Source organism: Vollenhovia emeryi, unplaced genomic scaffold, assembly GCF_000949405.1.
Source record: "Vollenhovia emeryi isolate VEMERY1.0 unplaced genomic scaffold, V.emery_V1.0 DF939146.1, whole genome shotgun sequence".
NCBI lineage: Eukaryota > Metazoa > Arthropoda > Insecta > Hymenoptera > Formicidae > Vollenhovia > Vollenhovia emeryi.
Genome location: NW_011967220.1, coordinates 978,644 through 1,003,451, shown reverse-complemented (window position 1 = coordinate 1,003,451; position 24,808 = coordinate 978,644). Strand labels below are relative to the sequence as shown.

General features: G+C 47.0%; 1 protein-coding gene across 6 annotated transcripts in view; it reads left to right on the top strand.

Moving 5' to 3' along the window:
• The window catches only part of LOC105566191 (nuclear hormone receptor E75), a 99,767-nt gene extending 82,328 nt beyond the window's left edge, over positions 1 to 17,439 (top strand). For 4 of the 6 annotated variants that reach the window (XM_012020000.1, XM_012019996.1, XM_012019999.1 and 1 more), the window contains exons 2-5: positions 2,183 to 2,271; positions 9,386 to 9,530; positions 12,547 to 12,788; positions 13,173 to 17,439. In XM_012020000.1, coding sequence (XP_011875390.1) covers positions 2,183 to 2,271; positions 9,386 to 9,530; positions 12,547 to 12,788; positions 13,173 to 15,149 — 2,453 coding nt within the window. In that variant the 3' untranslated portion in view covers positions 15,150 to 17,439. Of the gene's footprint in view, positions 1 to 1,425; positions 1,889 to 2,182; positions 2,272 to 9,385; positions 9,531 to 11,604; positions 12,052 to 12,546; positions 12,789 to 13,172 lie in introns of those variants that run through there. The other 2 variants (XM_012019998.1, XM_012020001.1) reach the window with 2 other exon arrangements.
• Positions 17,440 to 24,808: the final 7,369 nt, after the last annotated feature.

Here is a 24,808-nt window from a genome sequence, read left to right as displayed (position 1 = left end):
ATAAGAAAAATATACTTGCTGTTTATTTCAATATTTACACGAAATTCTTCCAGTCTTGTTGCATACTTGAGGAGATTTGATAACTAGTTTAATATCGGGTTCGGTTTTATCAGCAGTAATTCGATGCAACGTAAGGAAACTGATAAACAGTCACGAGAATGCGATCGGGACACTGAGTGTACTTCATAATGTTAGAATACCGACACTAACTTGATCTCTCGTATCAGCCGATTCAGCGGAGCTACGGCGAGTCGTCATCACATTTTTCGCGCAAACATGCACGTGACTATGTGTTCCGTTTCGTGAATACACGAAGTATCTCGATAATAAATTTTGAAATAAAATTAAATTACATGTCGTATCAACGCTATCGAAAATTCTTACGGATAATCCCTTGGCAAGACAATGACAAAGGTCATGGCGAAAACGTTCGCGCGGGGATCAATATTTTCCTCGAGGATAAGACACATGACGAAGAAACAAAGCGACATGTGCCACAAGAAAGAGAGAGACAATCTTATATAGCGTACCGACGGAAAAGAAGGAAAGAGCAGATGGGAAGAACGCGGTATAGAGAGGAAAGAGCGAGCGAGCGAGAGAAGTGTAGAGAGAGATAAGAAGAGAGACAAGAAGGCAGCGAGAGGAAGAGAAAGAGAAAGAATGAGAGAAGAGGAAGGGAGGGGGGGAGAGAGAAAGAGAAGCAATGCGACAATCACTACATTCGCGGTTAGCTCGAGCGAGAGGGCGCATGGCCTTGGCCGCTGCTGCGGGGTAATTCAGTCAAGGTTTCGGCCGATGAACTTCCTCCAACGGGAGGAAGGAGACTCCGCCGGGCATGGTAGGGAAGAGCCGGACCAATCGCGCGACTGCGGGGCCTAGGGAGCCGACGGCCGATTGGCCGGGCCCGTCGCGGCCGCGACAGCACGGCATACTGCGACGGGCCCGCAGCGACTTGTCAGTGACCTCCAGCATTGAAAATACGATGAACTCTCTCGGGGGGCCCTGTAAGAGAGCTTACGGAGCAATGTGTTGAGTGTCCTCTACTACATACTAGGTAGCCAGGGCGTAGACATTGTAGATGGTCGAGGCAGCCTGATAGCCTGGCAGCCGAGCAGGCACATCAATCCCTCCCCTCCACCTCCGAGTTACTCAGAGTAAGGGCTGCTCGGCCCCCAGGTAACCAACACTCGGCAGCGCCGAACAAGAGTCAGACCAACGCGAACCTCCCTCGAGCGAAGACTTACTTTCACTCTCTCTTCAGGCTAGTATACGCTCGCGCTCGGCTCTGCTGCCAATCCGTCGTGTCGTCTGCCGCGAGCTCCGCTGTAACGTCTGCCCGTATAACATTTGCACAGTCGCAGATCGCGCAGGGATCATTCACGTGCTCCGGATATTCGAAAAGTTCTCGAACAGCAGCCGCACGTGGACGCGCGCGCTCGCGTGCGAATCGATATTTATTGGTGATCTGTCGAGTGAGCGTGGTGACAGTGAGAGCGAGATGAGAACGAGTGGAACAGTACCGTAAACCTCTGAAACGATATGTGGACTTTAGTCGGTTTCCCAGTGTAGTGTTGTGAGTAAACGGATACATTCGTGCGAGAGAAGAGCGTTAACTAGAATCGGTGACTCTGCCGTACAAGTATGATTCTTAAACACGAGACTCCGGACAGTAGCGCGCAGGACACGCTGGCCACGTCACCCGCATCCGAATTGCTGATTCCCAGTGTATCCTCGCACGATTCCCGCGCGTCCAACGTGCCGCGCGTACCCAGTCAGGACATGTCTAGTCCGTATCATGTAATGCAGTTAGCGACGGATCATTGTCCCAGTATGCCGACGATGGATTCGACTGTTTCGTCCGTTAAGCCCGAGCCTGAGCTCGACATAGGTACGCGTACATTTTGTATATCTCTTCGCAACGCGGTGAATGAAGCCACGCGCAAACACAAAATTTGTGACTGGCAAGCGTAAAACGGGTGGGATCGCGATGCCGCGACAGTGGGTGAAAGCAGAAAGTTGTAATGCGGCGCGATGCTGTAACCCGCTACACGCGCGAGAGAGGAGAAAGTGTTCTTCTTTCTCTCCCACCTTTCTCTCGCGCAGCGCGAGAGGAGAGGAAGCCGCCGGAGAGGATATCGTTACGACCTGCATTAACGGAACGCGCTTTTCTCGTTTGTTGCAGAATTCGACGGGACCACCGTGTTATGCCGGGTCTGCGGTGACAAGGCATCCGGATTTCATTACGGGGTTCACTCCTGCGAGGGATGCAAGGTGAGTACCAGCGTCATTTATTCATTGCACAGCGATCCAACTCTTTTGGCTATCGTCTGTTCGAACTCTCATGTTACGTCCACTTTTTAAGTTAAGAACGTTGACGGAATCTAATCTCACATGAGCGATCGGAAATCCCGTGTATTTTCGCGCCAAGCGATTTCGATATGTAAATTCGTCTTAGTTTTGTCGAGAAGATCGATCTTGCTTCACTGTAAACATCGACTGATTCATGGGAAATGAAAATTGGAAATAATTTTGTAAACTTAATATGTACAGATCAAAATGTAGCCTATTAGAAAATAACGAGAATGACGAGAAAAGAGAATATGATCAAATTTTTACTGAGATTAATTTCAAATTGCTCAAAGAATCCATAGATTCAACACGGAGCTATAGATGTTAGAACGTCTTCTATCTAAGACTATCGAAATCGCGGATGCGCGGTGCTTTGCGGTGCGACCAGAGAGTGAATGTGCGTGAATATGAATGCGTGATGCGAGACGAAGGCTGCATGCATAGAAGCTGTCCAAGCGCGGGGGTTACCTTGATAATCTCATACGGAAGTCATAAGAGATTTGAGGTGGTCCTTGAAGTTATTTCACGATCTGGCAATTCCTCCACATCGGCAGAGAATCTCGCGAAGGCCTCTTTCAATTGTATTATCAGGGACGTATGTCGTTAGTATCATGAATGTACATTTTAACAATTATAAAACGATCAATCATAGTTGAAAGCATTAGTCATAGTCTTATAGATTCTAGTCAATATCTCGGGTTCATTTTTGCTATTCATTTGTTATATATTATCAAAGAGGAAAAGGATGCAGTAGGCGGGAACAATGAGACGACGTTTTTGCCATCACGGTATTTCGGTTTCAGTTGAATGGGAAGAAAGTTACTAACTACCGTTAAAGGCAGGTCACATGTTGAATTCCCAAAAGACCTTGTCGTCAATGGTTTTTGTGTCCCGCACTAATTTTTCTTTGAAAATTTCCGAATAAGAGGATAATACGAGGATCAAAGAATTCGAAAAGAATACATCGTTCAAATGTCATGGGAATTACTCAGTTGTCTCGTCAAACGTCTATACTTCTGGGAGAAATATGGAATTTTCCTTCGTCACAAGAAACTTCGGTGCCGTCTAAATTACAAGGATCGGCATCTCTCATTTTGTTTGTACGCGTCGACTCGGCCGGAAGCGGACAGTAGGGTCAGCACTGGCTATCGACGCATTTTAGGAAGTGAAGGAACGGCGCCACTACCCACCGCCGGCTTTACCACCTCCATAACCACGCGATGTGGTGGAGGTGGACGCGATACCAAGTACCATGCATCGTTCGCGCTCGCAGATCGACTTAGACCACTCGCGCGGTAGCTTCGTGCCCACCGTCTTTCTCCTATCGTTTCTCGTGTTTCACGCGATTTATTTTCATTCTTTTTAGAAGAGACAAATATATATTTACATAAGATTTCTCCTGTTCGAATCGTCACATGAATTGTGTGATATATGCAAAACTTGTTGCTAAGTAATAGATGTGTGCGGCACGCAATTTTATAATAAATTATCGAGAGACTTAAATTATTCAACGTTTGGAAATCTTTCTAATCCTTGTTACTATTTGTATCTATTGTCGTTTAGCAAATAGAAATGACAAATCGACGGGACAACCTTCCTTAAAATTAGACCTGGATTCTTTTCTATTCATATCTTACAAAGTGTTTCACAATGCATAAGTAATTTGTTCCGGCGGTTTTTCTCACGGAAATAATCAAGCGAAACTAATTGAGTCTGAAAGACATCCTGCTGCGGGAATACCATAGGCGCGTCCTAAAGGAGAAGAAATAAGAGAAAGAGTTGGGTCTATCCAAAACTGATGATTACAAACGAAAGTAAAATCTTTCGACCTATAGCGCAGCAGTAGGCATTTCTGCTTTCATTGCTTTCATTGCCTCTATTGTAAACGTGCGGAAAAAGAAATTTCGACCGCATTTTGTATGAAAACACCTGACTAACGTTTTTCTTTCGTCAATCACAACCCTCTGATTTTCCTTGCCGTTCCGACGGCTGAAATTCACTGACTAATCGCTTGGACAGAGTCATGGCCCCCCGACTGGTTGACTAGGTCAGCAACTTATACCCGCAGCGCCGTAAGAGGCACTAAGCCGAACGAGTCTCCACCGAGTGACCTAGCCGCTAGCGGTAGAGCGTCTTAAGGTACTGGAAGAGGGGCTTGTGGAAAGGGAAGAGAACGCGGAAGAGTGTTGGATATCTTTAAGACTAGGTCGCTCGGTCACACCACTACACAGTTGCACTATTTCGCTCTACTGTCTCATCACTAGAACGCTACTTTTCTCCTCGCGTCATGGACACTGTAGTATTCAAATATTAATTTTGCCCGAAGAAAAAAAACTTGCTGATATAACATGTAAAACGTCATATGATTGTCAGGAAAGACGGTATTTTTGTATACTTTGTGTTATTCGATACATTCGGAAATACTTCAAAAACTAGATTTAAAAAATGACACGAGAGACAAAAATTTCAAGTTTTAATTTGTCAAGATTCAAGAGTCGGCAATATATCAAAATCTTTTTCAATATGAGATAAATATTGTAGGAAACTGTGATAATAATATACCGAGTATTTCGTTCTTTACTAATTTACTAAAGCACAAAATTTCTCAGTTTATTAAAGGACAATTTATTAAAGACCATGCGGGAGAATAAAATAGCCGCAGCATGCTGAATATTTTAGATCAATTTGAGTTAAATCGATTACAGTTCGAGAATAGTCGAATGGCGCTATTATCGCACTACTCCTGCCATTATAACGGTACATATTGCAGCAAATTAGATTTGAAGTAAATATAATTTTCGCAGTATTTTTCATTACTATTGGGTGCTTCGATCGACTTATAAAATATAGCTTGATCTCGTTGTTTCATCCTACGTTAACATTGAGCTCTTGATTGCAAAATTTTCTGTCTCAAAGTCGGAAAATATAAAATGTAAAGTTCGACATACATGGAACCTCCGTCAAAAGGGATTCTTACGTGGCTAATCTTCTCGGAGGTATTAGAAGTTATTATTTAGGAGAGGAATGAGATTTTTTTTAGCCAGTGGAGCTCCTCTTTAAATTTCCGCGATACAAAACAATCGGTGGAGGTGCACGTCGGCGCTTTTTCCGGAGGGTTGAAATCAGGCGACCGGTGCATTAACCCTCCGGTCGTCGACCCTCCGAGCCAGTTACGTCACTCTCCCTCTTCCTCCTCCTCCGCCTCCTCCCCCTCCTTCTCCTCCTCCTCCCTCAGCCCACTGCCCTCGCCGCACACCCCCTTCCCACAGGGAAACCTTCCCCCACTCTCCCCTCCTCTCTCGGGTAACCGTCATTTTTGACGTCGTAACGAGTCGCGATCTCATTTTCATTTGATTGCGCGAGTATTTCGGTGCTCGCTTGAGGTTACCGACCCCGGTGCATCTACTTTAGAATCGGGTCAGCCGCTTATTATCGTGATAGGTGTTCGCTCGGCGTGGTATTTGTCCACCGAAGCGGGAGCTCTTCGAGATAACGCTGCCCCGCAGGGCGAAATCGGACCGCCGCAATTTTTACACCCGATAAATTCGTCTCACGAAACACGATATCATCAGTGAAAAGTATAATAGATCACTTCTGCCATTCAGATACGTGCGTCACTCTGCCTAATGCGTTAGCGAGCCAACGACTTGCGGAAGGCTTTGGAATTCGCAAGGGTGAATCCCGTTGCACGAATTAGCAATAATTCGTTGGCGGTAGAAAGACGACAAAGACGCTTTCAGAAAAAATTTTAATTAATTCTTAAACATTTATTGGCTCATTTATAGACTCCCAGGGACTGTAACTTCTCCCGCGGATATCGTTAGATTTTTTTTATCAGGTCAATCCATGAATGCCAACAAATGACACGATTTGGTAAGCGTCGCGTTTACGCAAGAGCAATCGAGATTGGTGCTTGATGTTATAACTAAATCGCATCGCCCGGCATAGCACCAGCATGGTGCAAAACTGCGCGCACGGGAGCAGCCATCTCTGACCTCTGCGATCGACTTTACCGATATCGATGCCCGGGCAACAGAACGGAACGGCAAATTCTTGGGGTCGTAGGAGAGTGCTAGAACGAGCTAGCGAACGAGCGAGCGGTTAATGCCCCCAAGCAGAGCGGAGAGTGTCGCGACTGTTGGAGCGGCGCGCACGCGCACGCGCGCGCGTTACGTACGTCACCGTTACTCCGTTTCGCGTCCTCCTCTCTCCCTCTTTGGCATCAAACCTCCTACTTTTACTATGGTACCTCACGCCCCCACTCTCCTCGCGTAGTAGCAGATACGCTCACCTTCCCCTACCGTCCCTCAGACAGATCGCCATCCCTCTTCCCCCTTTTCCTCCCCACCCCCACCTCCCCCCCGTTCGTTGCAGCAGTCGCGCGCTCCGGTCGTTGGCCCCGCGACCACATCGTGTGTATATTCCACACTCTCTTCACCTATATATGTGCGCGTATATGCAAGCGTATAACGCGTATACAACCCTGTACCATCGTCACCGACCGACGTCTCTTCTGCCAGCTACTAGTGTCGTCGCTGCACTTCCACGGAAAATAAAATTGGAACTTGAACGGCCGCCGGCCGGACACAACGACGGTTCCACTAAATCGTGAGGATAATCCTCGACGCGATTCTATCCCAGATTGGAATCGAGGAGATTCGCGATGTAAATTTTTATGTCAGTCACGCATTACCGCACGGTTGCTCTGTCGCGTGTCCTAGCTTCGATTTCAACATTACATTTCTTCGTACGAACATGACGAAATATTACAATACGTAGCAATTAATTTTTCAGCTAATAAGATCTCGCGGAAATGAGATTTTTTTCTCATTACGGAATTGAGAACGGAGAATAACAGAACTTTCTCGACTCGGCGAAAGTTTCGTTTGATTCTTCTCTCGATGCGTTTTTCCTAAAACTATTGTCGGGTGCTTGTTCGAATCGTCAAGCAAAGAAGAATGCCTCGTCAGTATTTAAAATTATCGTTTACCCAAATAGCGGATGAATCGAATTAGCATAGGAGTGCCGAGATTAATGAGATATCTGGAGTAATTTTTCGCAGAGTTTAAGTGTTAACTAGATCCTCCGGCCTTTTTCACAAAGATTTTGCGAATAAGACGCGTGCGCAAAGGAACACTCGCAACTTGAGGTAGCGCGCGAAGGTGGTCGCCCCCTGACCCGTCACGGGCCATGCACGGTTCGAGAGATCGATGCACCGCATTCCCCCACACACCTCCTTCACCCTTCGCTTGTCGGATTCCCGCCGACCGAGAGGTTCAACAGGGGTTGCTGGCTTCGTCCGGGCATCCACGATGATAACTCGTGGCTCGTAGCCCGATTTTGCTGCAATTCTAAAATAATTTTTCGCCGAAAGAAATTAGCTCGAATGAGAACTTTTTTTTAGACGTACGAAAGGGTGCGAAGCTGTTATTTTTATTCAAGTATTTCCGCAGTTGTTATAATTCGAGACATAAAGTGCGATATTTTTGAGATATATTACAGCAAGGTAAATTTGAAAAGGAATGTTAATTATAGAACGTCGAGTTGTGAATTATCGTTACGCCATCTCATTTGAAACGAGCTACCTTCTCTCGTTCGAAGGATCGAAGACATAATTCGCCACCGAACTCAACCGGTTGGAATGATCGAAGGCAGTGAGGCTTAACATTGGCAACGCTGACAGTTCATTGACTTGCATCAAACGCTCGCGCCGATTGACAGCCCGGGCGCGGAGGTGCAACGGTACATCGTTCTCTCGATGGGCTCCGCACGAAGTTGAGGTAGGCGAGGTCGCGCGTCTGACGTCACGGCAGAGTTACTCGGCGACGAGCATCGCCAACTTTTCGTACGCGTACGTGCATCAACGCACACCCGCGGCCGTCGACGCGACGCCGACGACGACAACGTGACGAACGCAGAAACGTACAGAAGCTTCACGAAGGGTCCCCCACGCGTTGCACGTTACGTAATCGTCTCGCGAGGTCGCTGACCGATACACAACGGGAAGTACCTTCGCGTACTAACCTACCCCTTTCCCAATTTTTATTCATTCTGAACTCTCATCTTTCCAGTCGTGTCTTCGCAGTAACGATGTAGAATCAGGAGTAAAAATCAAAATGGTACACGGGTAGACAAAGAATTAGTGCATTCACACTTATTTGCGAGTGGGTGGATATTAGAGGGGTATCAACGCGAGGGTAGGAACTGAGAGGTGGAGGTAGGGCAGGTCGTTCGTAGAGGGTGGCTCCTCCGGTCGGTAGGTGGGGAGGAGGGAGGGAAGAAACCCGTTAGTAGAGCGCCCGCGAGCCTCTATGGTAGCGCTTGTAGTAGATACGACGAAGAGGACATCATCTAGGGTTCACTCCAGCGCGAGAGAGAGAGAAACTGGGAACTGGAGAAAGAGAGAACCCGAAGAGGGAGACGGCCGAGGAGCGCCAGTCCGCGCAAGGGGGACTCTCACTTTCACGCGGTGAACTGCGGGTGAACGTCCGGGAATTAGGTCACAGTGTCCCCCACCTCGGTACGCCAGAGGCAATGTGCCGAGGCTCTATGTTCTCTGTGCTAGAAAGAGCCAGTCCACAGCCAAGCTTCGATACAAACGGTCGCTTCTTTCCCCCTACGAAACTCGCGTTGTACTTAGGTACGCGCGCCCACCGTGGAGCCGAGTATCCGACAAGGGACTCCACGCGGGTTTGGTGAACGCGAATTACGTGAGGACAGTGACCGATGCGAGCCACCAAAGATAGATTTCCCGCAGAGAATACTCTCACCTAGGTAGCGTCCTTAGTTTCAAACCGAAGGATACGTAGCAAGTGATAATCATTTGGTTAATCCGCGCGAACCAAACGGTGCGGTGGTTTATCGTATTCGTTCGGTTCGTCAGACGCCGTGCGATTTTTATCCCAGCCGGAGTGAATTAATGGGGTGCTTGTGCGAATGTGATCTGGCCGCCCCGCGTTCGGGGACCGATTGCTCATCGGGGTCTTCGTCGGACAGCGACGGTCAGATTGACGAGGGTTTTGTTGGTGATTCGCAGGGCTTCTTTCGTCGCAGCATCCAGCAAAAGATTCAATATCGTCCGTGCACCAAGAATCAACAGTGCAGCATCCTCCGAATCAACAGGAATCGCTGTCAGTATTGCCGTCTCAAAAAGTGCATCGCCGTCGGCATGAGTCGTGATGGTGAGTCTTTTCAATATTTTATGCATGAGAATAAACTCTGTCGCTTTCAAGAAAATTTGCTGGTGAATCGATCGTTGTTGAGAGAAACGTTGCGAGTTTTCTCAAATAGCTTGATCTACGGTTTTTAGCTCAACCATTGAAACAGTTTTTAAGTGTAACGAAATTTCTCATTTATACTCGTGAAACGCTACATCGCCAATCTTGTGAGCATATTCGCGAGCTTGTAATTAGCGAACTCTCTTAATCAATATCTATTGTCACACCAATCAGGTAAAGCGCCGCGTATCCCTTGTCTTTTCTTTCGTAAAAGAGTTTCTAAAATTTGCCGGGTCATTGACCGTTTGCGTAACGTCTTTCCCCGCGACACGATGGAGTGTCGCAACGGGCGAAAGTGGCCAATTCGCCGTTTGAGAAAGCAACGGCGATTATCGTTCAATTGGTGTAATCTTGCTTTCTTTCTGACGAATTGATAAAATCCTAGTTGCCTTTTATCGAATAATCGGTAACGCAGCTGCGCGGGATGCTGCACAGCATCTCCCGCCCGGATCATTGACCTAGGTCGTCGACATGTCGCGCGGGCGCCAATATATATATATACACACATATATATACATACCTTGTTTTTTCGACAAAATTAGAACGCTCTTTTCCAAATAGATATGAAACTTATATTTTTATGAATTACTTCGTGTCGGCGCGATTTTTCAATAGTCGCTATGACGACTCGAGTGTAGTCAGAAGAATAATTGATTTATCCATCACAAACGACAACGCGCGTGTCATGAAAATGTTTCATCTTAAAAAGAATCTGCGTGAAAAAGTGCGCCTACCGATATCAACGCGATTCGCGGGGTCAATAGACGGCCGTTGCTCGTCTGGCGGGTGACTTGGTGTCCGTAGAAAGAGTACCGCTACTCGCCGCTACGTCCCCCGGTGACCCTCCCACCTTCTTCCACCCTCCTTTCCCAGCACCGCGCCTCTCTGCCGCCGCGCTCCGTCGCCGTCCTTCTCTCATTCCCCACCGCGGAGAACGATCGTTGTCGCTTGCTTGGCTTCTTCGGTCGTGGAACGCAACCGGCCCCCACCGACGGCGATGGCGCACCGTCGCGTGGCGCTACACTCCATGCGGAGACCTCGCGAACTTTGCTTCCCAACTACGTTCCCCTTCCTCAATACGCTTCTCTCCTCCGCGAATCTCCCCTCTTCAACGTCGTCTGAATCCACCTGGCTGGTAGGCGCATGCTCCCGCTCGCGGGCTACCGTCTGGCCAGAGCCGTACGTGACTAACTGGTCATAGCGCTTCACGCCTCGCTACGGATAACTTCGTCATCGTCGTCATCGTTATCATGACCGGACGCGTTTCTTCCATCTCTGTCGCGCTGTATCGTCAATTACGTCGCAAATACCTTTGCAAATACAATCCCAAAAAATCCGCGATTCGTATCCTCGAGATAAAACGAGTTAAAGAGACCCTAGCACGGAAATTCCATAACTGGGAGAAACTAAATGTTGAAACTGCGCTGTTGAATACTGGTCGAGTCACTTCGCCCTTCGCGTAGAGCACATCGATTTTCTTACTCCGGATCGTTATATCAAATGCAGTCTTCCGCCGATATCTCGTTACCTGCTCTCGTGATTGGACTAATCGTAAATGAAATTAAAACTTTCTACGAGGATGAAAACAAGCCGAATCAGTCGTTCGCTTTAGCTTATAAGACCGGTGCGTCCTTAACGTTAAAGATCGATAGTCCGCAAATAGATAAAGCTGGCTATCGACAGCTGGTGACAGAGCAGGTAGCTAGCAAGGGGTTGCACAAGGTCGTCGAGGGTAAGTTACCCCCGACAAAGGAAGTTCGCATCTGCGCATAGAGAAGTCCAACTATCTCTCTCGCTCCTCGCGCCGGGTGCTACGGCTTGACGCGTCGTACATTTGCTCGCTATATAGTGTATATAGGTCGGCGGTACGCCTCGTGCGGCTGTCGCTGAAACCAAGTTCAAGGCCAAAGGCTCGGCAAAGGCCACATTCGCGCGCGGCTGGTGGGGGTCGTTGATGGTTGAATAAGTGGAGGGGCTGTTGAACGCAACCGCGGAACATCACTCAGTCGGCGGTGATGCTGTCTCGTGTTTGCACGCGTACTGCGGTCGCGCCCGTTTTTCAAACCCTGAGCGGCAAGCCTCTCCGTCGTAGCACGCGCTATCTCGCGCCGTGCGATCGCGACTTGGAGTGACCCGCGGACTCCGCGAGTCAGCCGAGAGGATCGTTCGTGGCGGCTTATCAGTCAAGAGCGCGTAACGTTGGAGTCAAGGAGCCCTCGCGGGTACCGAGTGGCAAGCAACTGCGGTGTCAGACAGTAGTGATCTGGTGCCGACAGAGAGAAGTCAACCACGTGCGTGAAAGTGCGATAGAATCCGAAAATTAATCCGATATTTAACGGTGGTGCGTTTCCCTGAACCGTCATGGGAGACGAATTGCCGATTCTGAAAGGGATCCTCAACGGAGTAGTCAACTACCACAATGCACGTAGGTGTCCCTTCGGCCATGCGATAACAATTCCGACACTCGTACGGTCTCGATCGCGCTCGAATGTTCAGCGTACTTTCTAATTGAAGATTCGCAACGCGCGCGGAGCAGCAGCGCGCTTGCGCGCGCGCGCGCGGGCACGAGCGCGCGGCACTTTCATCTCTCCCGCGAGAAAGTCGTGCGCTTTCCCCTCTGACTTTTTTTCACCTTTGGCGCGAAACCATATCTGGTGTGACGGTACTCACGCTTTGAATAGCCGCTGGTTTTACCGCGATCGAGAGTTGCGTTTCTTTCGACTCTCTCGCGCGCCCGATGCGAGCATCACGCGAGTGCCGACATTCGTTCGCGCGAAGGTCAGCTCGCGATAGCGGTCGGGTCCGTCGCATGATTCACCCATTGATCGCATTAACTATTTATCGTCGTCCTTCCTTTTGCGTGCGACGTACGAGCTTCACAACACCCGTTCTAACCCATTTTGCCCGTTTCTGATTACAGCGGTACGATTCGGCCGTGTGCCCAAGCGTGAGAAAGCCAGGATTCTGGCTGCTATGCAGCAGAGCTCCCACAGCCGTTCTCAAGAAAAGGCGGTAGCAGCCGAGCTGGAGGACGAGCAACGTCTTCTCACAACCGTGGTGCGAGCCCATATCGACACATGCGACTTCACCAGGGACAAAGTGGCTCCGATCCTCGCCAGAGCCCGCGAGACTCCCAACTACACCGCGTGTCCACCAACCTTGGTAAACAAGCTCGACCTTTCCTCTTGACATTGGCACGGGTTACGCAAGCCATTCGCGTCGTCATTTTGAGATTTGAACGGTCGGCATCTATGCTGACGTCAATAACTACGCGGGCCTTGGGCCGTCTTGATCTTTCAAGCGTTCTACGCGGAAATCGCGCGAGAACCAGGCGACCTCGGCTGCCGCGAAGGAGGAAGCGAGACCCGACGAGAGCGCGTAAATGTTTCGCCTCGCCTCGTCTCGTCCCGTCCCGCCTCGTCTCGTCTCGCCACGCGAGGACGCCTGGTACGCTCTTCCGAGTAACGATAGCGACATGGGCGACCTTCGGCACGATTTAGCGATTCGTCGCCTCCTGACCTCGGGATTTGGTTCCTTTTGTTACAGGCATGCCCCTTGAATCCTAATCCGCAACCACTGACCGGGCAGCAAGAATTACTTCAAGACTTCTCCAAAAGGTTCTCGCCGGCCATACGCGGTGTCGTGGAGTTCGCGAAACGTATACCTGGATTCAACCTGTTAGCACAGGACGATCAGGTCACTCTATTGAAGGCTGGCGTTTTCGAGGTGCTACTCGTACGATTGGCCTGCATGTTCGATGCTCAAACGAACAGTATGATTTGCTTAAACGGCCAAGTGCTCAAGCGAGAGTCCATCAATAGCAGTAACGCGCGATTCCTAATGGACTCGATGTTCGACTTCGCCGAGAGAGTCAACTCTTTGCGATTATCCGACGCTGAATTGGGATTGTTCTGTTCGGTTGTGGTGATCGCCGCCGACAGACCTGGACTTCGCAATACCGAATTGGTTGAACGTATGCACAATAAACTCCAAAACGCTCTACAGACGGTACTAGCGCAGAACCATCCCCAGCATCCTGACATTCTCCGCGAACTTTTAAAGAAAATACCCGACCTAAAAACTCTGAATACCCTCCACTCTGAAAAACTGCTGGCTTTCAAAATGACCGAACAGCAACAGCAGTTGCAGGCTCAACAACAACAGCAACAAACGCAACACGTTATCACTCCTCAGCAACAGCCGCATTGGCCAATGGAAGAGGAGCCTCCGGCCTCTTGGGGTTCCGCTTCAGACGTAACTTTAGACGAAGCGGTGAAGAGCCCCCTGGGTAGCGTGTCAAGCACCGAAAGCACTTGCAGCGGCGAAGTTGCCTCCTTGACCGAATATCACCATGTAGCCCCAGCCAGTGGTCACCATGCGTCGAGCGCGCCTCTTCTGGCTGCCACCCTAGCCGGTGGACTCTGTCCGCACAGACGACGCGCCAACTCTGGCAGTACCAGTTCCGGTGATGACGAACTTCATCGTTCTACTATGTCGAAGACACCCCAACCACCGCAGTGTCGCAGTTTTCGCAAGTTGGATTCGCCGAGTGACAGCGGAATCGAGTCCGGCACCGAGAAAACCGATAAACCGGCTAGCAGCAGTGCCAGCAGCGCTCCCACATCTGTGTGCTCGAGTCCACGCTCGGAAGACAAGGAAGTCGAGGATATGCCGGTGCTGAAGCGCGTACTCCAGGCACCACCCCTGTACGATACCAACTCACTGATGGATGAGGCTTACAAGCCCCACAAGAAGTTCCGCGCTTTGCGCCAGAAGGACAGCGCCGAGGCCGAGCCGGCCGTGGTAGTGCAACACACGCAGTCTCAGTTGCACCTGCATCTGACTTCGCCACCAGCGCGCAGTCCACCCACTCAAACGACGCAATCCCAGTGTCCGCAAACCGCGAGTTTGCTGAGCAGCACGCATTCCACCCTGGCGAGAAGCCTGATGGAGGGACCGCGGATGACGGCGGAACAACTGAAGCGTACGGATATCATACACAACTATATAATGCGGGGCGAGGCCAGTCCCAGATCGCCAACGGCATCGCCATCGCCGGCGGAGCAGTGCGCATCGACGACTACCGTGACCACACGCTCGACGCAAGGATCTCAGGGTCTCCTGCAATGCGCTACCACGAGTTATTCGAACAGATGGCCGGCCACCTCGGTGATCACGACGACGACAGGTGCGCGACAACAACAGCAGCAGCAGCAGCAACAACAGCAACAGCAGCAGCAACAGCAGTCTTCCTCGGACTATCTCGCTGTTGCCAACTCACCGGCTTCGTCACCGCGGTACCTATCCGCGGTGGCAACCAGTAGTACGAGCACGAGTCCAAGGCCGACCTCGAGTACGGCGGCTACGTTGGTGTTATCGGGCTGTCCGGGCAACATGATGGAGCTGCAGGTCGATATCGCGGACAGTCAGCAACCGCTGAACCTGTCCAAGAAATCGCCATCTCCGTCACCATCGCCCAGACCGCTCGTTGGACCCTGCAAGGCTCTCTCTCTCGAGGCGTAGTGTTCTCGCGAGCTCGAGTGATTTCACGTAATACGCACTGACGTGCGCGCGCGCGAAACGGGGACATTTAACCCGTTGATCATCAGCCGGCGAAAAGTCGTCGTTGTGACGCGGTACAATCTTCCGCGGCCCTTAACTAGAAACGAAAGTGCCAGGACGCTCTGAGCGCGTGACAAACCAAATAATTTATTAATTTAAACTACTTATCGCTTTAAAATCGCGCGAGAAAGGAGGTGGAGGTTACGGAGGAATGGACAGGGTACATCTCCGTGTATAATCACGAGGAAGACAGACGAGTTCAGTGGCGAGTTGTTTTCTCCCCCGAGTGCGCGAAATGACGATGGACGGACGCTTGCACGAGAGTGCCGATTCAATGAAAGCAACAGTGCCGTGTAGGAGAGCCACCTATCCACCTAAAACTACCTATCTACCTGTCTACCTACCTAAAACCTATCTGCTCTAGGTATACATCTAGAAGATAGAGCATCTGCGACGGAAAAAAAAGAAAGGTTGAGTGTTACAGAAATTAATAATCTATCTACATGTGATAATCATGGAAATCGCGCATTCTGTACAGTCTCCACCTCATTCATTGATCATCTATTCTACTATAATTATTAAATATTATAAAACTAATTAATATTATTGTAATATGTGTAAGGTATCATAACCGTAAAAGATTATCATTTCGTGTACGTGTAGAAAAAGACGCGTATGATACTCTTGTGCGATTGATACGAGTGATAGGCATAGAATGAATGGGGAGGAATAAATGACGGATGAGCGTGCTTGTGCAAATGAGTCGGGGCAAATCGAAAAGCTTCTTGATCGCGGTGGCAACCGAGAACGACGATCGCGTATGCGGTTTTACAGAATTAAGCGTTTTGTTATGAGACTGATCGGCCCGCCGCGGCCACCAGTTTGCAATTACCGTACCTTTATATTACATGTCGTGTCTCTTCGTCGGGAAGACGACGCGAGAAGTAATTATATCCTCTAATCGCGTCGTATAGCGAGATAGGTATCGTAGGCCCGCTTAAACGCGTTATACAATATTATGTGTCGTGTGTGCATGCATGAAAGTCAGATTAGATAGAGATCGAGACGGGATTGCGACAAAGAAAGAGAGAGAGAGCGAGAAAAAGAAAAGATAGTGAGAGAAGGAGGAGAGAGATGGAGGAAAAGAGAAAAGGTAGAAAGAAGCCGCGAAGCGCTCGAGCAAAGCGGAGTTCCGATTAGAACGGCGAAACCGCAGTGTAAATAGTAGATTTCATAAGGCTATGTCCTGGTAGGCGCGAGTGAACCTCTTCTGCTTCTGATTTAAAAAATCGTGACGAAAAGTTAGGAGATACGCGGCGGGCCGCCGCCGACGTGTTGTTGAGACGCCCGCCCCGCCCCCGCCCTTTTAACCACCCTGCATAACCCAGTTCCAGCATCAACATCGCATCGAATACGCATTACAATCACAACACGCTGAGTTGCGAGCGAGTAAACCGATCTTGAAACAGTTGTAGAAACACTTATGCCTCCCTTCGAGACGGACTAGATCCTCTTGGTTCGACCTGCAAGGAGCTCACTTCGTCCGCCTTGAGTCTCGCACTGGCTCGGTCCTCAGATTAACGATTTCAATAGAGTCGCAATGAAGTTCGGTCAGATTAAAGGGAAGCTAGTATTCGTCGAGAATGGGGCATTAAAAGCACATTCAATCTTCCGGCTAGAATATAGCCTAGCCAGAGTATCCCTAAACACTCACCCTTTCCTTCCCCCCCCTTCCCCCAGCTTAGAGGCCTCTGTATTTATTGTATCTAAAGAGAGAACGCATTTCCTTCGCCATGTCGCGTGTACCACACACCCACCCGTTTGCCCGTGCGAGAATCCTCGTAGTATCCCTCTGACTATCCTTACAAAAACACGCATATACACACAAACTTACATACGACAGCGACACACTGTGCACACTGAGCGAACACCTATTCTTGTCCCCCTCCCTGCCCCCTTCCCCCCGCAGACAACCTAGCGTTGATATTCGTAATACTTGTTATGCATAAACTACACATAATTATTATAGTAAACGATACATAAAGTATGATATATTTCCCTATCCATTAAGAAGAATACAAACACAGCTGTTGTTTCTGGTGGAAAAAAACGAAAAATATGGATAAAATGTACTCTACTACATGCAAGAAATGCAGCCCCGCATATTGCCCAGTGAGCACGTCATTTTGTACGCTTGGGAGTTGTGAGGTCGTCTGAATAAACATTGTCTGGTGAATTATACATAAAAAAATATATCGTCTTCTTATTTACCTCTAATCCACAGCCCTCCCGACTCGCAAAAAAAAAGTCTAAGATCTTATCCTGCCTTCCAGGGACACTCAAACCCTTATCCCCCCCCCCCCTCGACGATACATTCAGTTTTATATTTCTATTTTATTCATATAAGCATGGAATAAAATTCATATTTAACAATCAATACTGATAAGATAATATACGTGTGTCTCCCAAATTAATACCACATTTATGTGCATAAGCAACAAAAGTTTTGCAATCACTCTTAATTTAATGTAATAATTAGGTACAGTGTATAATCATATTCAATTATTAATCATCAAGTACTTTGAACGTCCTATATTTAAGGAAATATCATTACGAAAAAAGCAATTTACATTACCTGGTTAAAATTCTCATTTAACTTGCGCGATTCTGTGATCGTGTTATATATTTGTTCGAGCATGGCGTCCTGGCGTTTAATCTTTTTTTGACGCCACCTTGAACTTTTACATAACCTTGGTAAGTATAATATTTAGATATGAATACGATTGAAATTTGCGGATGCGTTATCGAAGACACCGGCTCGATCGCAACAAAGGACTCGCATCAAAATGCCTCCTCTTTGATTATTACATTCTAGATCGTTCAAAGTAATCGATAGAAGAAAATAATCATTCATTTATTCCCATCCCTCGTCCAATTGCTTGTTTTACACGTCGGAAAGGAATAATAAAAGAAAAATATGGCGCATGTGTGTTCGATGCATAAATTTAATTACGCGTAAATTTAATATCGTAAAAGATTTGCAGGAGCTAATTGTGACGGGAACGCGAGCAATGGTGTCTTTAATTGTGGAATTGTTTTTCCGCGTGGAGCCCCGATACGCGATCTCTCTCCTGCTAATCCACCGAAACCGCCTACGACGAGGTGCGGCATAACAGAAACGGTAACCACCCCGCTGGCGTAAATACCTACATCGGAGGCGCGTGGCGCCCCGTGGGCGTCGGTTGCCACGCAACCTAGTTCTCGCTAACGTGAACTGTCCTATCGTGAACTCTGCACTTCGCCTCCACCGCATCATCATGTCGATGCGCTCCATCATAATTGCTATGTCACGCGAGGGCGTTGTATTTTCGAGGGAGAAGGGTAACAAAAGTGAGCTCTATTGCCTAAAAATACAGGGCTCGATTGGGAAACTAATTATACCCCTCGCTTAGCTACTACGTTCGGATCTGTCTGACAAGCGAAACTCGCGTTTAAGGCGCGATTAGCTCCGACTCCAATAATAAATGTGTGACGAACATTATCATCTATTGCCCTGGTTTTAAAATAAATGTGGCGCTTATTTATATCCGTTAAGTTCACTATTCACACACGTGAAATCGGCGACGCGAGCTTTGTCCACCGTGCATTCGTCCGCGATCGATGTATCACGAGGCTGCAACGAGCCATTAATCTGCGTTAATTCTCAAACATCGGGAAGGCTTTTTCGACCTGTGCTTCCACCGTTCGTCGCGTATCGTCGGATTAAACGGGCAAACAGAAAGAAACGAGGTGGAAGCAGTCGGGGCGGAGATCGACAACAAGTCGTCGACTAACAATAACCACTGAACAGAACTTACTGCTGAGAGTAATGTGATTAACCCGAAGGTCGCTCGTTAACCTGCTAGCGCTTGCGTTATGAACATACAACCGCGTACAGTAATTACACAAAATACTGACTCGTGAATAACATTAGTCCCCTCTGTTCTCAACTCTTTCGAGTACGCGAGGTGTCCCCCGGGTTTCAACGGGGATACCGAACCCATTTCTGCGTCGACTCTCTATTAGCGTAAAAAGATGAATAAAAACGATAACCAGGTTTCAAGTACTATTCATTGTCTCGTTGCCTCCGTTCCGCGTGTTGACATAGGGGGAGAGTACTATCACAAGAGGGGATGCCGATCTCGTTGGATGTCTGCGGTCTCGGCCGAAACCTTGAACGCGCTCCTTAGCCGAGACGCAGAGTGCGAAGGCTTTTATGCGTGGTAGGGGGACGGAAGTGCGGGGAACGCGGGGGCTGGATACGCGGCTCGTAATGTGAGGGCGTCCTGGAGGCTGAAACCCAGTCTGGGAATGTACTCTGCTTGCCCAGGGACAGCGCGCATTCTCTCCAACACCAGTAGAAGGTAGCCTCGAGCCGCACACGCCGTTGGTAGGATTCCATCGCGAAGACAATGCCCGCCATCGTGGCTCTCCGATAATTGGATTCTAAGTATAAAGCCGGCCCACAAACGTAAATCGCGAGCGCAATCGGGATGATTCCCGGCGGGTTTACTCTCGCGGTCGTACAGGCTCCTGTTGTACGTTGCCACTAATTAAACTACGCAGGAACATTTTGCAAAATTCAAATGACAAATTTAATTATATACATTTATGCCGATTTTAGACTTTTCAAAGAATCGATCGCGACCGTATGACTCCAATTTTCGGACCAATTAAAAAAACACAGGGTTAACTTGTGTGTGATATGATTTGTATGAACAACGAAACGCGTGTTTCTAAACGACCCAATTTCCTCTAAAACAATATGTTAGACGCGAGCATGGACCCTCCATATTGCTATGCGTGTAGGATAATAAAAAAAAACGCCGATGGTTTCTTTTATTACTCTCGAAATGTCCTTCCGGGTTAACGCACTTTCGTCCTTCGTCGACTTATTCCGGCAATCTCCGCCCTTCGACGCTCCAGTTTTCCACGTAGCAAGGTCGCGACCCTCGCGAAAAACGCACCACTCTTACGCACGAAGTAAGCTCGCCCTGTCTCAGGTTTTTTTCACCCCTCGCCAACCCGAAAATTTACGAGCGATATGGCCTTCGACCGCCTTTAAGAGGCACGTGCGTTGCCTCATAGAACCCCCCTCGTGAGTCTCTCCTCCGCCGATTCTCCAGAGTCCTTTCAGCAAATCCCTTAGGGTTGAATTCACGTACCATAGGTCTCATTGCAAGATTTTAGGCGTGCTGGAGTCACTTTGATTAAATTTACCCTCATTACATTTACTGTGTATATACGAGCGTCGTGTGTGTGTGTGTGTGTGTGTGTGTGTATGTCCCATAGAGAAGCATTTAGAATCGTCCCCTTTACAAATACATGTTTTAAGATTTTACTAATGTAAACCCGAGTCGAAATTTTGGTATTATTTTGATACTTTTAAGGATAATTTACACCTACATAGACCAGCAATAGCCTACTTTGATGACATTAGATTTTTCCTCCTCCCTTGAATGTTTAATTCTAAAAATTTACTTTAGCCTACTTTAATGCTAAATTGGCAAGAGTAGAAATTTCCGACAGTTTTAAAGTAGGAGTAAATTTTGTACGTGCAGTTCAATTTCTTTTACTGTCTACTATATTTAATAGAATTAAAGGTTCAACATAGAGTCCAAATTTCGACTCGGGAATCTTGAGAATAACTGGAAAATTAAAAAATTTTCTTAATCTAATAATTAAGTTTCATTGAAATAACAGCAATTTAAACAACTCGTACAAAATGCTGCGGTTTTCTCGTACGATAAATTTCTTCAAGTTCAAACTGATGAATTTTGACATGAGAAATAAATGCCATCTTTCCTCACATGACTTTCGGAATAGAAATACAATGTACGATAAAGGGAGAAAATCTCAAACTTCACATAGGAAGCAACGAGGTACGAATTACACCTTGACCTACCATCCTTGGCCGTCAAACAAGGCGCGAATTAATATTTGTGCCCGACGGTGCGCATAAAGAGTTGACCAGTTCGAGGGGGAGCTAAAGCCTTGAGCCAACAATGAGCAAACACTCATTATCAGCCACGAGCAATGTCAAACGACAAGCGAGTTTCTCTCCTCTCACTTTTCGTTGTCTCTCGGGTGAATCGCGAAATCAAGCTTTCGTAATGGACGATATTAGTAAAAACACACTCTATGATACGATACGAGTAAAACGTATATATTTTTAACACCCGACATTTATTATTTGTGACAAATAAAATGTTAAAAATAATCATATCGTCGTCGTAAAACATACATTCTTAACACTTGATATTTATTATTTATAACGAATACAATGTCATAAATGTCGTCGCCATTAAGGCATTAACTGTTAAGATATGCAGTACTAAACCAGGAAATATTATATAAGTGGTTCTACCTCAATGAACATTATGGAAGCTGTTTTAGCTAAGAATTAATACAAAGCGTATTAAAATTATTAAATTATTCATATAAGATCTTAAGATATAATTCAAGTTTGAATAATAAAACAGAAGACTGGCTTGACAACGATAATTATGCACAATGAGAGTGATACAGAAAGAAATGGCTGCGAGGATACAGTAACCCATGTCTCATCTAGGTCGATCGGATACAATATTGAAGTTAAGGGAAATAAGATATCAGAACCAGGGTTACGAAAAAAAAAATACGACATTTCGAGCAGCAGAGATTCAATCGTGGCTTGGAAAAAGAATTGTCAGCATCTAAGTACAAGAACCAAAGGAAATTTCTCTTTCCTTATGTACTTTCCTTATAAGAGACGTACTAAAATTTATTATATGTCCGCCGGCCATCTTCAGCTGGCCATAAAAGTAACCGAAACATGATTTCGCAACGTCCAAACATGTTCGCGAGAGATGTATCTTGCTCGCTTACGTGATCCCACAGATTCGGCAATGACGAATGATTTAGGTTTCTTATCTGTTATCCACAAATGCGTGGAATTTATTAGTCTCGATCGAGTCGTGGAGAAGAGGAAGAAGTCTCTCCGAGACTCTCCGAACTTGACTCTTATTTTAAGGAATAAACAAACGGTATTAAGAGAAAAACGCGGAGGTGGCATTCTGGACACCCCCGCCATCGATATATCAAAGGAAATATATCGCTCCTGAGAATCGGAATAACTTGCTGCGTTTCTGGAGATGATTGACATATGATCGTCAATTAATATGGGTCAGATATAAGTGGAAAATATGATAACGAGAATGGAGGAAAAAGTGTTGAAAATATATAAACTAGCGTTATGCCAAGTCTATTCGATCTGTTATACATGACATTTCGTACTGCGATGTGCCTCGCGTGCGAGAGTCCCAGTTATACTTTCGAATATGAGCTCTTGAAACGACAATTTAATTGCAATACGCTGTGCAGGCGCGCATTTAATGAATGCAACGAATGCGTTTTCACTTTTCCAGTGCTTTCACTCTCGCAAGTGAGCCACTTTTTCCGATACCGAACACGCGTATCTCGCGATAGAACTTACGTAGCTAGAATTTATAAGCCGATCTTGCGAACGCGAAACGTATTGACGTGTCCTCCACAGAACACACAGAAATCTTTTCATGTTTAAAAAAAACAATAGTACGATAAAAAACATTTTTTTTATATATACTAATTATTTTCTTCTAGTACAAAAAACCAATTAATCTTCCAATGGTGAGACGCGCAGCGTCTTCAATCATACCAAGAGTATCTCTTATCTGTGTCAATGATTTCGCGTGGCAGTCGGGTGAAATTTCAATCGAGCGAGAAAAACAACATTGATAAAACGTAACTAACCGTAGAATGAGTTTATCTCAATGACTCCTTCCCCTTTTGCAATGGCCATCAACCTTTGCAAAGCTTTACATTACTAGAAATACAAGCTTAACTCTACTGCGATTACTGTAGATACAATAATCAATATTGTAGCGCAAATAATAAACGGAATAATACAGGTTGAGCTTAGCTGGACGTGAAACGTTTTTCAGGACTGGTCTCAGGATTTTTGTAAGTTTAGGACTTAAATACTCGTCGAATATTATATATTCTTAAATCTCTGTCTTCCTTCGTTTCTTCCGCCCCGAGACTCATTTCGGTACTGCATCTCTACGGTACAAGTCGATTACTCACAGTCCCGTTAAAAGTCGTTGATATCGGCTCTGAAGCGGCCCTGACTAATCTGAATCAACGACCCACTTACCTCAAACCATGCATTTCTTTTAGGTAAGTCTCACACTTCGTGAAACACCCGAATTTTTGTGTGCTGTTACGTGGGATAATATTCTATATGATTTCGAGGTTCGATGACCTCCGCGAGTCTTGGTTTTGCGTCACCGTACGCACGATATTTTCGTTTGCCTAATCGAAAGCCAAGAAACATCGTTTTTCTGCGATGGCTTATCTCACGAAGATAAAAGGGAACATAAGAACATTAGGTAAGCTTACACTATTTTCTACGATTAATACGAGGTCAATTCGTGACGCTTAGTTATGGATATATTCAATGTTAAAAATTTACAAGCCGCGAGCAACGATAACACAGTTGGACCAAAGGAACTTGGACCAAAGGAGATCGACACAGTTTCCAAAAAAAAATCTGCTCTAATTACTGTTATCCGCAGTCATCCTTTCGATTCGAGTCATATCTGACTTCAGGGTCGACGAACGCCGCGGGATTTCCTCTTGTCTTCGCTGCGGTGACGAGGCCGAGGTGACCATACGGTATTTCCTTTCGGTCGGGCAAGAGCGCGGGAGTGAACGCGAGCGCGCGTTTATTGTTAGAGAGGAGGAAGAGGTAGCCAGAGAAGGAGGAAGAGGGAGTTGGAGAAGGAGGAACGAGGAAAGAGCAGATGGAGGAGGAGGGTATAACTGTACCATCTTTCCCGAGGCCTGCCAACTCCTTCCAGGGTTCACGAACCTTGTCGACCGAACCAAATTCGAAGGTCATTGCTCCAGTTCCAGCTACCTCGAGGAATCCCTATGCCGTCCTCCGCGAATTCGAAAGTAACCTATCACTCCTTTAATTGCCCACAAAATTCGCGATATTTCAAGAAACTTTCAATCTCTCAGTTAAACCTTGTCTTTCTACGTGCACGCAAAAACATAACTTATGTGTAGACACATGTCAATCTTATATAATTTCTATTTGAATGCAAAAAAGATATCGAGAGAGTAACGTTTTTTGTAATGACGAGTTTTGTTCGGGCTATACAAAGAGTGAATACCAATTCATACGAGACTAAAAGTCAATTGAGCCAATGGCCTCTATTATTAACCCTAATTAGTGATTTCGTGTATTTTTTTAGATTCGCTTTAATCGTAGCGTGCACGAGAGGAGAATTTAGTTAATTACGGTCAACGCTAATCAACGTTAATGAAACTGGCCCTAAATCATGTTTATTTAGGTTGCTCGGCCACACACCGACGTGTCGGCCAACGTTCGACGTAAGCACAGTCCTTGATAGAAATAGTCGTGGCGATGCGATAAAGAGCTAGCCGTAATTTGAGCCGACGTTCTGCTGAAACGATAAGGCTCATGTCGTGCGCTTCGCGTTAAACGACCCTGAAAGTTCAAGAACGTCGGGGTAAATGACCGCTATCTTAAATGA